Genomic DNA, 15,044 nt, shown 5'->3' on the forward strand with positions numbered 1-15,044 from the left:
AAACTGATTTCATCTCACTTTCTGTGCCAAGCCACAAGCCAAGACGGTGTCACAAAGATTATATAATGTGAATTCGTAAAATTACTGACCAGTAACCCCTTTCCCATGTAACAAGACCTGTGATTCAGTGTTGAATATTCAGCATAAATTCATTTCAAAGCATTTTGGTCCAGGAGCATTCTGAGCTGCCTTTGTTTTGATCCACATTCGCCCTCTAGTGGAGAAACCATGGAGAAACACATGTGAGGAGAGCTTCAACCAATCAGCGCGCAGATCAACAGACCCTTCCACCCAATCAGCGCTCACACCAACAGGAGCTGCCACAATGAAGGCGAGCATGAATCCCGTGGGTGTATGAAAGCATGCCAACGGCAAATCATCAAGCGCAAAATTGCCCAAAATCATGATGCACGCTTTCTGAACGGACAATTAACCGTTACACGTGTGAAATCGACAGAATGGCTTCGTGGTCGGAGAAAATGCTACAACTCCTGCGTCGAATGAATAACTTTCATCTACCAGGTGGGGAAATATTAAGAGAATCATATGACACAGAACAATCCATATGCATGTGATCCAGCAGGAATTCTCATGTCATATATAGGTCAATGAAATCCTACTGGATCTGTTAAAATACATTCAAATTAAATTCATGCTGATAAAGGATCTTCTACCATGAAAACATTTTCAGTTTGTGAAACAAAATATTTGTAACGATTAAAGACGACTACTTGATGTCCATAACTCAAAAATGTAATTTGTAAAAAAAAAAATTAAATAATAAGTTATGTACACTATTCTGCATTCAAGGAGCAAGGAAAACATTTTCTTACTTTATTTTTGTCGTTTACAATTGAATAATATCATTATATAATATACAATGTACCATTCAAATACAAGTGCATTCATTCATTTGCATTGATTTATTCCAGGTTCTAGTTTAGAGAGCTGTCTACGTTTTGAGGTGGCTGGAGAACAGGTTGGATGGATTTCCCCAAAAGTAGCATCAGTTCTTGGTCGTTTTCCTGCTGTCTTCAGACCATATGGGAGCGCTATAACCTTCTGCTCCGGGCTGGACACTTTTGAGAGCAGATCGGTGGCTGTGGATGAGGTCCTGCAGGAGCTGAGGAGAGAGGCATCATTCACCTGTCTCATAGGCTGGAGAGATGAGGTGAGACATCTCTGGTACATGCTAGATAAGTACGCATCTTCCTTCTTATTCTTGGGCAGTTGTTTAGAATTTTTATTTTTCCTTTTAATTTTAGTTAAAGTTTAGTCATTGTGTGGTTTTGTCATTTTTAGTAGTTTTTATTTTATAAATGTCTATACAGTTTTTATTAATTTTTATTTCAGTTAAATTAAAAAAAGTTAATTGAATCATCAAGTTAAATTATTATAATAATTTTTTTACATTTTATTTGATTTCAGTTAACAGATATTATATGTCAGGTAACAATTTAGTTTTAGTTTCAGATTTAGTTCATCTTAAATTCAAGCTCAATGTCAACAAGTGCCTCAATTCAAATTATTGTTTTATTTGATTTTTTCGAATTCATTTCATTGACAGAATTAGCAAAGCAGTTGCTCATTTGTGCGTAAAATAATATTAATGCATATTGTGATTGTCTGTTTATCCTTGCATTATAATAAACATTTAATTGGATTTAAGTTGCTGTATACAGATATGCAGTTCTTGCCTTTATAAATCCTGATTTGTTCTTCACTTTTGATGTAGGATGAATTTTATTTTCAGCAATATGCTGTGATGCCCAGGTATTGCGACCCTCCGTTGATGTATATGGAGAGAGCAGCTACAAGTATGTTAATAAAATATTAATTTCATGCTTCTACTGTCACAGCCAGTGACACTTACAGCTGTTTATAAATAATGGTCAAACGCAGGTCTGTTTGGAGTGAAACGGTACGGCGTCCATGTCAATGGCTACACACGGGATTCAAGTGGCAACCTTAATATGTGGCTAGCACGACGATCTCTGACCAAACAGACGTATCCAGGAAGACTGGACAACATGGTAATTTATTAATAAACAAATTAATCAGCTCATTACAAGACGAGCCGGACCAAGCTTACACCACAGGTTGAGTCAACAGTATGATGAATCACTCTGTTACTTCTAACACATAGATCTATGACTCCTTCACACTACACACTCATTTGACTTAACCAGTCATATCTCATCAACACTTCAGTGCTGGACCTCAAGGATCCCTCCAATTAAGGTAGTGCTACATTGGTTGCACTTTATTTTACAGTACGTGTACTAACATGTACTTATACTGTACTTACAGTGTATTTATCTAAGAAAGTTCTGGTAATACATGGTAACTACATGGGGTAGGGTTAGGTTTAGGGGTAGGTTCAGGGTTGGTAACTAGTTATTACATAGTTATTGTAATTACCATAATAAGTACATAGTATTTACATGAGGAACAGGACTGTAAAATAAAGTGCTACCGCTACATCTGTACTTTTGTTGCCGTTAAATAACACATATTTTATACATACTTAAATAGTACATTCTTGTACACACTTTTTGTACCGTATATTGCCTTTGTGGGGGGGGGGGTTGTAAGTCTGTTGCCTATGGAATTTATGTTTGCACTGTTTTTAATTTTTGCACTATTGTTCACAAGTTTAGGGTACAGGGTAACTAAGTGTGCAAAAATTAAAAACAGTGCATTAACATAAATTGTAAGTACACTAGCAAAAAGATAACCACAAAGCTATTTTGATGTAATGGGGTGTTTAATGGATTGGATTTATCACTCAGGCAGCTGGAGGACTGGCAGCAGGCTGTAGTGTAAGGCATACCATGGTTAAAGAGTGTGAAGAGGAGGCCTGTATCCCTCCAGGCCTGGCAGAGCAAGCGCGTCCTGTGGGAACTGTGAGGTGCTTAAATCCTTTATTTTATTTTTTATTTCTATTCCACTATTTAGGTTAGGTCGCTACAGATCATTTAGAACTATTACAAAGAACAAAAGCAATTGGTAACTGCCGATTTTTTTTATTAAAAAATGCATGGCAGAGTTTTCCCTTTTTAAAAACCTTTCCAAGATACCAGGGTAGATATAAACTCTCTCAACTCCCCTGCACAAGAGACTGATTTGTACAGCAGAAATGCCAGAAATAGCTTCCAGCTGGCAGGTTTCCAGAGAAATATTCTGTGCGCACAAATGAAGATGACCAGAATTCAGGTTTCACGCAGGCTTAGAACACGTCAGTGTTGATCAAAGACATGAAATCCTGTCACATGCACCATTTCTGCCTGGAAACTGTTCACTATGTTTAGCTGAATTAAAAGGCATTCTGCAATCTTGAATCTCCAGTTCATGCCTCCCTCTGTTTCTTTTCTCTGTAGCTACACCTACGAGGATGACGAAGGAATATTTCCTGAGTGTCAGTTTGTTTTTGATTTAGAGCTGCCTCTCAATTTTCAGCCTCACATTGGAGACGGAGAAGTGCAAGCGTTTTACTACTATCCAATAGAGAAGGTGAAGGCATCCCATTGATTTTAGGTTGGAATGCCACGTGATGTATTTTATTTAAAAACATTTTTGACATAAAATTTATTTTGAACATGAAAACGTACTTTGACATGCAAAAAAGCTATAGCATGAAGTGGTTACTTTTATGTCAGGCAGCTTTCTAAAATATAGGTGCAGTTTCCTAGACTAAGGGGTGGCACATCTTAACCCCATTCTCCTATGCGTCACATGTTGATTTCAGGTGAAAGATCTCCTGGTCAGTGAGGAGTTCAAGCCGAACTGTGCCATGGTGGTTCTGGACTTCCTCATCAGACATGCCATCATTGAGCCCGACTCAGGTTTGTTACACACCAGATCACCTGGTAGAATTTGAGATAAGAATTTGACAGCATGTAATTTTAAATGAAAAGTTTAACATGAGAAAGGCTGTGACTTTTGTCGTTCTCTCATTTCAGAACCCTACTATCATGAATTTGTGGCTGGATTGCACAGATCACTGTAAAAACTGACTGATGGTGTTAAAGCCTGTGTCAACCTGCAACAGTTTGGTATTTTTGTTATCTACCTCTGCTTTTAACTCCTAACATTGTCAGCATGTGTACTTGTTTACTGAAGACCACATTTATACGGTGGCCAAGAAAGCTCAACACGCTGCAACTTAAGAAAACACATGCAAACTGAAAAAACACCAGCAAATGAAGAAAACCTCTTCATTAGTTTGACAACACGTGTTGCAAATCATCACAACACATGCATATAACAAAATGCGCCGCAAATCATCACAACACATGCATATAACGAAACGCTGCAAATCATCACAACACATGCATATAACGAAACGCGCTGCAAATCCTCACAACACATGCATATAACGAAACGCGCTGCAAATCCTCACCGCACATGCACATTAAGAAACAATTAATGAAGCATTGCAAATTTATTTTCATTAACCTTGAAATTATATTTAGCTGAGGAAATTAAAGTAAGCCATCTTAAGTAACGTTTTACATTTAATCATGTAATTATTCAACTTATTTAGGCTAATAATATCCAAAAGATAAAGGAATCATGCAATCAGGGTGTTTATAAAAAACAACAACTCCACTGACCAGTAGCCACTGCACAATAAACAAATCCCAGCTGGGTCCGACAATTTTTTGGTGTCTCCTTGAAACATTTCCAATGTGGTCAGTGGTATTTGAAGCATTTCTTAATTTGCATGAGTTGTGAAGAAATTGTAGCTTGTTTCTTTATATGCATGCGTTGTGATGGATTTGTAGCGTGTTTCTTTATATGCATGTGTTGTGATGGATTTGCAGCGCGTTTCGTTATATGCATGTGTTGTGATGATTTGCAACACTTTTGTTGTCAAATTGATGATGTTTTTTTTTTTGCTGTTTTTTTTTTTTTCAATTTGCATGTTTTCTTAAATTGCAGCGCTTTGAGCTATCTCGGCCACCGTACATTTAGCCGGTGAAGACATTTTACGCAAACATAACCCGGAGAAGAGACAAAATAAAGACCCAAGCAAAGTTACCCTATAAGAATTTATTTTTTCAATACATTTCAAATGAGTGTGGAAATCCAAAGATGCACTGGTATACAAAAGATAATTGATGCATCAAAGGCTCTTTTTTCTTTTCTTACAATGAAATGCAGAACCTCTTCGAAGAAATTACTTGCATTTAATAATATGGCATTAAACAGCTCTCTCAAAATCACATTTTGGCTACTTTTTTCCTTCTTTATTTCTTTTAAAACTTTAAATTCTAAGATGCTAGAATTGGTAAAATATGCAAAAACGATAATAGTATAAGCCAGTAGAATTTCACACAAAAAAAGAAGAACGTACAGTACAGGAGAAAAAGAAAATGGAGTTTCTCATTTATACAGTGAGATAAACAACAACTATGTTACTGTCACCTTTTATAAAACGTATATATATATTGCCAAAATGAAAGTGTCTGACAGTCAACATACAAAGTTGTGTGGTTCTGCTTCGAGCTCCACAAAGACCGATTAACCCAAAGTCTTTCTTTTATTTTTAATTACAATACATGAGCAAGCACATAAAATACTCACAAAAAAGCTGAATTAGTATGATCATTGCTTAATGCATCTTACTTTGAATTTTATAGGCAAATGGCAAAAAAAGTATAAGATATATTTAAATCTTATTGGAATAAAGATTTATAAGGCTACCGCTATTTCAGCTATTTTAAACCAGTGACTAAACTGCCAATTTTACAACAGGACAGGAGGAAACAAAGGAACCGCTTGTGTTAACCGACAGTATTAGCATGTTAATGTAGCAAAAAAACATCATTAAACAGAAAATCGTAGAATGAAGGACATGCATGAATCTTTTACATAAGACGGCACTGGGTTCCTGGGAGGTTTATAAAGGGGATCATTGGAGTATTATGTTGTGTGGCCAATGTCGCGATCCAAAAAAAACAACTCCCTGCGTGACATATCGCATACATGATGTAGGGTACGAACTAATGCCTTTTACACCCTGAATAATGCACTTAGTGCTAAAAAAGGAATCTTTTTAGACCAAGTCGTTTGTTTCTGTTCTTGCTAACAGTGCTGATCTTCTAAGCAGAAGATGTGGTAAAGAATACATTGCATATAATCCCACCCCAAAAGCAATCAGTGATTTTGAGCAACTGTAAAACCACATTGGTCTCTACCCTACATATAGACTATCCTTACGCTGTGATCAGTCTGAAGGCTTAAGGTCAACAAATCTTGATTTGAAAGAGGACTGATGGCTATTCAAATGTTTAAGTCCCTTTTTGCCGGTGCAGTTGTCCCTACTATCTTCTGTAGTTTCCTTTGGCCTGGATTGAAAATGACCCTCCCTGACCCCAGAGTACTTAATTAACACTAGGGGCGTTTCTTTCCTCTATTTCTGAACTTTTTTATAGCTCTTTCATTTTCCTTGGCCTAGTTTGGGTACCCCCTTTCCCTCCCTCGTTCTTTTCTTTTTCTCTCTCATTCTCTATAGCAAAGTGCAGGGATTCTTCTTGCCACGTTTTTTGGCTTGGAGCGCCGCCCTTGTGGCCATTTCGAACACTTCTCTCACGCCCTCCTTAGTTTTAGCTGAACACTCAAGGTAGCCGAAGGCATTGATGCGATTAGCCATGTCTCGCCCTTCTTCTGGTTTAACTGGTTCCTGTTCAAGGAAGAAAGCATAGACAGGGCATTAGTAAACTACAACATAACATGGCAATAACAGCAATTTTTATGTTTTTTCTATAGAACTTGTTTTTATGTTATGTTCATAAAAATAGTGACTCTTTTATAAAAAAATAAAGTGTTCGCTCACACACCTGTTTCATCTTCTGCAGCTCCCGTCGAGTGTGATCATCATTCCGTAAATCTTTTTTATTACCCACCAGAATTATTGGAACATTTGGACAGAAATGCTTTACCTCCGGCGTCCATTTTTCTGGGATATTCTCTGTGTGAATAGAGTATGGTTTTCAGTACAGTGACTACAGGAATGTATAAAACATTGAAATATATATTATTTATATTAAAGACTGGCCACTGCGGAAACCGATTATCTCACCCAAACTGTCAGGACTGTCTATGGAAAAGCACATGAGGATGACATCCGTGTCTGGGTAGGACAGGGGCCTCAGCCTGTCGTAGTCCTCTTGTCCAGCTGTATCCCATAGAGCCAGTTCCACCTGCCAACAAAATTATTACAAATTGTAAAAAGTGTTTAAACAAATTAACATGCATTTCTAAGCATTTAACAATACTTGAGCTGCATGAACACAAAGTTAGAGAATATTTGAGAATGATCCAATGTTCACTTGTTCAGTGTCACAATTGAAATAATGAAGAATTCATACAAATATTAGGGGTGCAACGGATCGTAGATGATCCATTATCCGCACAGTTCAGGCAGCACAGTTTGGCAGGCATGTGATTCGCAGATTAACTGTTAAAATTAATAAAGTGAAAGTTTATCATATGCACAATTTGTCTTGCCAGTTTACACATTCAAGCAATTTTAACTCATGCACTGTTTTCTGTGCACTCAACCGCTGCACAACCCCTAACCCTTCACATACACACAAAGTTGTTAAAATACCTGTTTCTGCAAGTATTCTAGCAAACACAGTCACTTATGTTAAGTGAACGTAAACAGCTGAGGTCCGTGCATTAGTTCTTAAAGTGACAGTAGCCAATAAATACCAGTTTCTTTCTGCTAATCAAATAACACCACAGCTCTAACAAAGATGAATCTGTATATAACTTGTGCAGTGAGCACTATTGTGTTATTTTACACTTAATTATTACATTTCTGCACCTGAATTCTACTGCTACTGACTTTATTTGTAACTATGTTTTCATCTATGCTTGTAATTTGTCCAAACATAATGAGCAGCACAACTGTTTTTAATATCACTGATAATAAATGTTGAAGCAGTAAATCAGCATATTAGAATGATTTCTGAAGGATCATGTGACTCTGAAGACTGGAGTAATGATGCTGTAACTTAAGCTTTGCCACCACAGGAATAAATTATAATTATATATTAAAATACAAATACAAAATAGCAAATGTTATTTTTAAATTTCAATACTATTTTACATTACCGTTTTTACAGATTATTTTTTAATCAAATAAATGCAGTCTTTTCCCGACATTTAAAAATCTCACAGACCCCAGGCTTTTGAAAACCAGTACATATTTGTGTATTTTAAAAATACTTCTATAATGTATTTATTTAAATAAGTTTATTTTGATGTATTTATATAAATAAATGTATTTCAATAAATTTATATAAATATACAGTGGGCGAAATATTTATTTGATCCCCTGCTGATTTTGTGAGTTTGCCCCATTACAAAGAAATTAAGTGTCTGTAATTTTTAGGTAGGTTTATTTGAATGGAATACAGAATATCAACCAGACAATCCAGAAAAAACACATTATATAAAGGTTAGAAACTGATTTGCATTTCAGTGAGTGAAATAAGTATTTGGTCCCCAAGCAAAAATTTAGATTTAGTACTTGGTGCAGAAACCAAGATGGCAAGCACAGAGGTAAGATGTTTTTTTTTTGTAGTTGGTCACCTGGTGCACACATGCCTTAGCAGAAAAACAGCCCCAAAGCAGAATGTTTCCACCTCTGTGCTTAACTGTAGGGGTGGTGTTCTTGGGGTCATAGGCTATGTTCCCAATTGCAGGGCTTAATACTCAATCAATACCGATTTTTTGAAAAAATTAGATTTTTTTGCAAGGCCGTTCACATTTCCAATTAATTGCGACCTTTTGTGATCTCCTGTGTGAACGTGAAATGACCAAGAAGTGACCTGCATGCGCAGAAGAGTACTCAACGGTGAACGACGTCACTCGTTGTTTGTGGAAGTAACTAACGTTAGCTAACGTTAAACATGGATCTCAACAACAGTGTAGTCAACAGCGGAGCTCTTTTTGCAATATTAAAGTTTTTTTCCCAGCGAAGCCAGCACAATTACAATCTTCTCGTTTTAAGAAGAAAATTTAAAAGGAGGAGGAGAGCAAGGTTTTTGTGGCCATGGCGTTTTGTGGAGCAGTGTTAGCAACGTCGGTACAGAGAAACGTGTGAGAGCTGACGGAGTCGCAGACAGGAGTGGTGGGATACTGATGTGAGTGGCTCTTCTCGTTCCTGCCTACTTCAACGCAGATTTATGACGTTTTTAGCGTATCAATGACGTGCGCGTCGGATACATGTGGCCTGGCCGTTCAGATGGAGGTCGCATTTATTGGATTCAGGACCACATACCCAAGTGGCCTGGGCCACATTTGAAAAGATCGGATCGGTGTCGTTCAGACTGTCATGAAAAGATCAGATACAGGTCGCATAGGGGCAAAAAAATCTGAATTGGGTCGTTTCAGCCTGCAGTGTGAACGTAGCCTTAGTCAGCATTTCTCTCCCTCCAAACACAAGATGTTGGAATGGAAGCTACAGACTGTGTGGACAGGTGTCTTATACACCTAACGAGCTGACATTAGGAGTAAACTTTAAAAAGTAACAGGACTAATCTGGGTTTCACATGGGCACATAACCAATCTGTGGGATCAAATACTTATTTCACTGAAATGCAAATCAATTTCTAACCGTTATAGAATGTTTTTTTCTGGATTTTTGGTTGATATTCTTTCTCTATCTAAATTACAGACCCTTCATTTCTTTGTAAGTGGGCAAACTTTCAAAATCAGCATGGGATCAAATAAATATTTCCCCCACTGTACATATATTATTAACTGTAGTTAATCATCTCACAGTTGGACATGTCTTCCAACAACAGCAAAAATACAATCAATCACTTAGCGTTGACCCAAAATATTACATTACAAATGAACTCTGCATAAAAATATACAATTATAATAGAGGAAGAACACTATTAAGAAGTTTGTGAACAATCTGAGGAAGTTACTCGTTTCAAAAGTTCAACATGCTACAGAAGAGACACATGTAAGCTGTAACAGATGAGTGATGGTGGTTTGATGTTAAGAGACATTCTTACCTGTTTGCCATCCACCTCAATATCAGCAACATAGTTCTCGAACACTGTGGGTACGTAGACCTCAGGAAACTGGTCTTTACTGAAAACGATGAGTAAACATGTCTTTCCACATGCTCCATCCCCAACAATTACAAGCTTCTTACGAATTGCAGCCATCTGTCACACAAAATGCAAAGATCAGCCCACAATTATAGGAGGCAGGTGGAAATTGTTCCCCAAACCATTTTTATTACAAAATAAAACCTTTCTTTCTATCTTTTTTTTTAAATAGATAAATTGTTAATGTATGTCTGCCCTCTTCTACTGTTTTGTATGGAAAACAATAACTAGCTATAACTTTATTGTCATGAGTCTGAAGTATCATTGTTTGAACAGACTTCTAAAGTAAGTGTGGAAAAAAAAGGATTCCAATTATATGATTCCTTGTAACTGACTTGATCTCAACTTCTCAAAAACAGTATTAAATCAAAGATAATAAGAATGTCTTATCTAAGAATGTATGTCTTTTTTTGTCATAAACCAAGCAAGTGTGAGTTTGAACTGGGTTTACAAGGAACATGTGCACCATTTAAAGCACCCTGTGTTGCATACAAACCCACTATATAAATATTTCACATTTTTTGTTTTCTTAATATGATTACAAACATTTTAATCCTTGACTGTTATATTACTACAATATTTTTATTACTTTAATGGCACTTATGAAATATCCATGTTTTTAAATACCAATTACATTTAAAAAATGAATAAATAATATAAAGTTGCATTTATTTATTAATTAATAAATCACTTAAAAAAACAGCTTCTTGATTGCTTTGATTTAGAAACAAATAATTAATCTCAGACTTTTTCTGTCTTATATTTCAAAATAAAACAAGTGAGCTTGTTAGGGATATTTTCACGTTTACATTCATATTTCAGCCATTTTAATGATCTTGTGGATTCTTGTGTCATTATAGCACTGCAGCATCCACCCCTCCTCACACAGACACACCTCCCAGCTGCTGTCACAACACACCGCACCCTACTCGATTCACCGATCAGCCCCGACAAAACACATGCATTTAGACTCACTGTGAAACGGATAACTGCAGTCAGGTCAAAATAATCTCGCACAATTAACCTTTTATGCTTTGACACAGAGTCAACCATTGATTCAACTACACTGGAGGCGTATTGAGGGATAAAATAACAGTTTAAAGGGCTGAGAGTTATATTACAGAATAAACTAGAGATATCAAGTCTGCGCCAGCCCCTCAACCCCTCGCCAATCTCTGGTTTACTCCCTGTATGCTAACTGGGACGCCTCATCTCTCGCCATCACAAGTGTAAAAGTAGCACCGTTTGGCTTAGATTCTACTGGATCCACAAGTCATTTCTAGTATTAAACCTTCCAGACGTGTTATAGTCTCGATCATCGGACATTAATGCGTTTATGAACTCACGCTCGGCATCTTGTTGTTCGTCCGTTTCCGTCATCATCATCATCATCACACTTAGCCTTTTAGCACTAAGCTAGCCGCATATAAAAAGCATCTTTTATCTCATTGGAGTGTTTTTAAAAACGGCTAATCTGCGGTATTTGCTCTAGAACGTATAGTAACTCAATGAACATATCGATTGTAAATACCAGAGTGTTTTTGTGTGAGTATTTACCGTTTTTGTTACAGATGTCCTCGCTTTCTTTATCTTTTCCTGTACGACCCCAAGGCCCCGCCCCTCAGTGCCACGCCGCTAAGACACGCCCATTCCCGACCGTTTTCACCAATCAAAGACAGAGACGCCGGGATGACGCCCGAAAGCAGAAGAAAGGCAACATATTTTTTGAATGACTGCTTAGCTGAATCAGACTTTCTTATCAAATCTTTTTATTTCACGAATAATATTATATACACCAGAGTCCTAAAACTGTGTAAGACGGGGTTCAATTTACATCCTCTATTTGCCAATATTTCCCCGTTTGATATATACAGTATGATATATATATATATATATATATATATATATATATATATATATATATATATATATATATATACTGTATTCACACACACACACACACACACACACACACACACACACATATATATATATATATATAATATTACTTGTTTTATTTTACTTTTATTTGTAATTAATAGATTTTACTTTTGGATGAGTGTGTTTTTTTTTGTTTCTGTATGTTACCCCCCCCCCACCCCCCGTTTTTATAACTGAAGTTTTGTGTAGATGCACTTTAATGTTCCACTGACAGTGTACAGTATTTCTGTTTCTTCAATAAAAATATTGAATGACTGATATGTGGCTTCTTCATAAAAACACAATGCATTAAATGTTGTCCAGTTTCTGTTTTTTAAGAAATAATTTGCCATATTAGTTTCTTGTGAAAATAGTCTAAAGACACTGATGTATATATATATATATATATATATATATATATATATATATATATACACACCCATAAACCAGACGATTTGTGATCATTTATCTTCTGCACTAGTCCACATCCAGTTTCCTTGTTTTGAGGTTTTTCATATTAAAATGCAGAACTAAAGTGTCCATGACATTTTGAAAAAACTAATTCCCTTTCAATTTTGCATTGTCACAATCCTGTTTAAAACATTATTTTCTTAAAATTATAGCCAAGGTAAGGTATATAACATTTTAAAAAATATTTTAGTTTCTATGCCCACTATTATATCACAAAACAAACCAACAATTTTCAGTTGTTATACAACATATACATACTTTGGCCCTGTCTGTAATACTTATCCTTACATGCTGTTAATAGCACTATCATTAAAATAAAAAAAGGTTACATAAATTGATATGTATAAACACTAAACTTTATTTTTACACCCATTTGTTTGCCAACAAAAAGCTAATTCTACAGGTTCATGCTTTTTCAATTATTAGTTAAAAATACCACGAACCACTATATTATAACTTTTTTTTATTATAATATAGTTGAATGGAGACAAATGTACTATTAAACAAAAATGAACAGCATAATTATTGACAAAATGTTGTCTACTCCTCTCCAGAGGAGGGGAGAACAATTGTGCTGGGATCGTAATAATTTTCAGTCATGAGGGGAAGACCCTCGGATTCCCTCTGTTTGATCAACCTTTCAGCTTCCCGACGAGCCCACTGCCTCATACTAGAGGAGAAAAACAAGAGAGAGACAATGGACATTATGATAAAAAAAAAAAAGACAAACCGTTATACCTTTAGATTAAATAAAACAACGGAAAATGCACACTTGAAGACCAATGCATCTAATCAAACCATTAATTAGCCAATTAATGTAGATCAAGATAGAAATAGCATGAAATTGCAATGCTATATAAGCCTCCACATTGCACTATTTAATAGCTATATGCTTTTTCCAAGTTTAACAAAAGGAGACTCTTATCTTAAAATTAAGATAAACCTTTACACATTTTTTTTGGGACTTCATGTTGTGCCTAGTTCCACGGTTCATGGTTCACTCATGACATATAAAAACATATGTACTATGGGTATTAGACTCTTGATTGGTCAATCACTGCACTCTGTGCAAAATTTACTATCAGTTTGTTCATGCACTTACCCATGATCTGGTAAATAGTGGATGAATGTCCCTCCAATAACGATGGCCACTGAAATGCCAAAGAAAAATGCCAACCTCATGTTCCATTCATCCACAAAAGAGTCGTGATGATGGAAGCCATGGAAGTCTGGATTCTGAAAAGAAAAAAGATAAACATTTGCCATTTATAAACCTAATGTTACATGTAAAGCCAAGTTAACAGCGATATTACAGCGCTATCATAGCAGCAACACTTTAACAACTTAAATTAATAGAACAGAATACACTAGAATAGAACAGAAATTTATAGCAGGCACAGCTTGTGCATTATGCAATTCAACGCATATAACAAGAAAAACACAATATAGGATTAGGATCATACAGTGCACAATGTAAACATGATTGTTTACACTGTGCCCTGTATTATCCTAATCCTATATTGTAGAGCACGTCAGATTTGATACAGTTTAGACTAAGAAATTAAGAAGCCTTGCAGTATTCAGTCCACGTTTGCCAATTACCCACTAATAATTACTGCAACTTACATGAATCACTCACATGTTTTTATGGTTCTCTTACCTTCTCAAACGGGCTGACCTCTGCGTGTCCATGACTGTCCTGAGCAGCGGGAGACACGGGCTGCAGATCAGACGCCACCGCCGCGCTAGACGCGCTAGATTTCGGCGTCTGTGACACACAGCGGCTCCCGAGCGCCGCGCTCACACGAACCCGGGACAGGGTGGGCCAGACTCGGCTCAGGCGTGAAGCCATTTTCCCCGATTTCTCCGTACCAGTAGCTGCTTCGAGACAGCCACTGTTCCAGGTTATTTTTTTCCGGGTTAAAATGAGGTTCTAGACGTTTTTCAGTGAACCTTACCGCCACTCAGTGCCCCGGATGTCTCATAACGCAGAAAATGTTGGTTGTAGGAACCATTGCTAAACAGCAGGTGTCTCTGTTTCAATTACTTGTTTACAATTCTAATCTGGACCTGTAGAATCAGTCTGAAAAACAACAGTGCTTTGTTTGGCAGTGAACTATTGTTGCTATATTCCACATCTTATATTAATATAATTTCTGTGTATAATTATTTATACCATTAAACCCATGTGTGCAGTATTAATTTAAGTCATTTTTTAAATCTCACTTGACATTTATGTCTTATATTATCTGTATAACAACACTGCACATGTACTTTACACTTTTTCTATATAAGCTTTTCTTATTTAATTCGGTTTGATTTTTGTAGATTGATATTATGAGTACCAGAAGTTTATATGTCAAATTTCCTGTATATGTAAGCACCCCAATATGTGCATAAAACTCTAACAGGCTGTGCACTTTATGGAATATGTACTTTGGGAATAGCTAATACACTATGGTTTTGTTAGCATTGGTTTGGTAAATTTATCTGTGAGGTACACTTGTGTGC

At 36.4% G+C, this 15,044-nt stretch overlaps 3 protein-coding genes across 5 annotated transcripts; 1 reads left to right on the forward strand and 2 right to left on the reverse strand.

The window, feature by feature from the left end:
* Positions 1-303: 303 nt before the first annotated feature.
* On the forward strand, positions 304-4,294 carry LOC113093567 (nudix hydrolase 24, chloroplastic-like). 2 transcript variants are annotated; one of them, XM_026259255.1, is made up of 8 exons: positions 304-522; positions 933-1,171; positions 1,736-1,817; positions 1,903-2,033; positions 2,793-2,911; positions 3,381-3,513; positions 3,749-3,845; positions 3,963-4,294. In XM_026259255.1, the coding sequence occupies exons 1-8, from the start codon at positions 459-461 to the stop codon at positions 4,007-4,009; spliced, it is 912 nt and encodes a 303-aa protein (XP_026115040.1). In that variant the 5' UTR covers positions 304-458; the 3' UTR covers positions 4,010-4,294. The 2 variants fall into 2 exon arrangements, with proteins under 2 accessions (XP_026115040.1, XP_026115041.1); XM_026259256.1 differs by having other exon boundaries at positions 1,754-1,817.
* A 746-nt stretch (positions 4,295-5,040) lies between these two features.
* Positions 5,041-11,846, reverse strand: LOC113093569 (rho-related GTP-binding protein RhoA-A). 2 transcript variants are annotated; one of them, XM_026259260.1, is made up of 5 exons: positions 11,700-11,846; positions 10,044-10,199; positions 7,088-7,208; positions 6,846-6,976; positions 5,041-6,688 (listed from the first exon to the last, which is right to left on the reverse strand). In XM_026259260.1, the coding sequence occupies exons 2-5, from the start codon at positions 10,197-10,199 to the stop codon at positions 6,515-6,517; spliced, it is 582 nt and encodes a 193-aa protein (XP_026115045.1). In that variant the 5' UTR covers positions 11,700-11,846; the 3' UTR covers positions 5,041-6,514. The 2 variants fall into 2 exon arrangements, with proteins under 2 accessions (XP_026115045.1, XP_026115044.1); XM_026259259.1 differs by lacking the exon at positions 11,700-11,846 and adding an exon at positions 11,489-11,633.
* A 1,025-nt stretch (positions 11,847-12,871) lies between these two features.
* Positions 12,872-14,480, reverse strand: LOC113093570 (NADH dehydrogenase [ubiquinone] 1 beta subcomplex subunit 11, mitochondrial). Its single transcript, XM_026259261.1, has 3 exons — positions 14,194-14,480; positions 13,636-13,769; positions 12,872-13,203 (listed from the first exon to the last, which is right to left on the reverse strand). Exons 1-3 carry the CDS (start codon positions 14,383-14,385, stop codon positions 13,074-13,076), a joined length of 456 nt encoding a protein of 151 aa, XP_026115046.1. The 5' UTR covers positions 14,386-14,480; the 3' UTR covers positions 12,872-13,073.
* Positions 14,481-15,044: the final 564 nt, after the last annotated feature.

The sequence above is a fragment of the Carassius auratus genome, unplaced genomic scaffold, assembly GCF_003368295.1.
Source record: "Carassius auratus strain Wakin unplaced genomic scaffold, ASM336829v1 scaf_tig00215076, whole genome shotgun sequence".
Classification (NCBI taxonomy): Eukaryota; Metazoa; Chordata; class Actinopteri; order Cypriniformes; family Cyprinidae; genus Carassius; species Carassius auratus.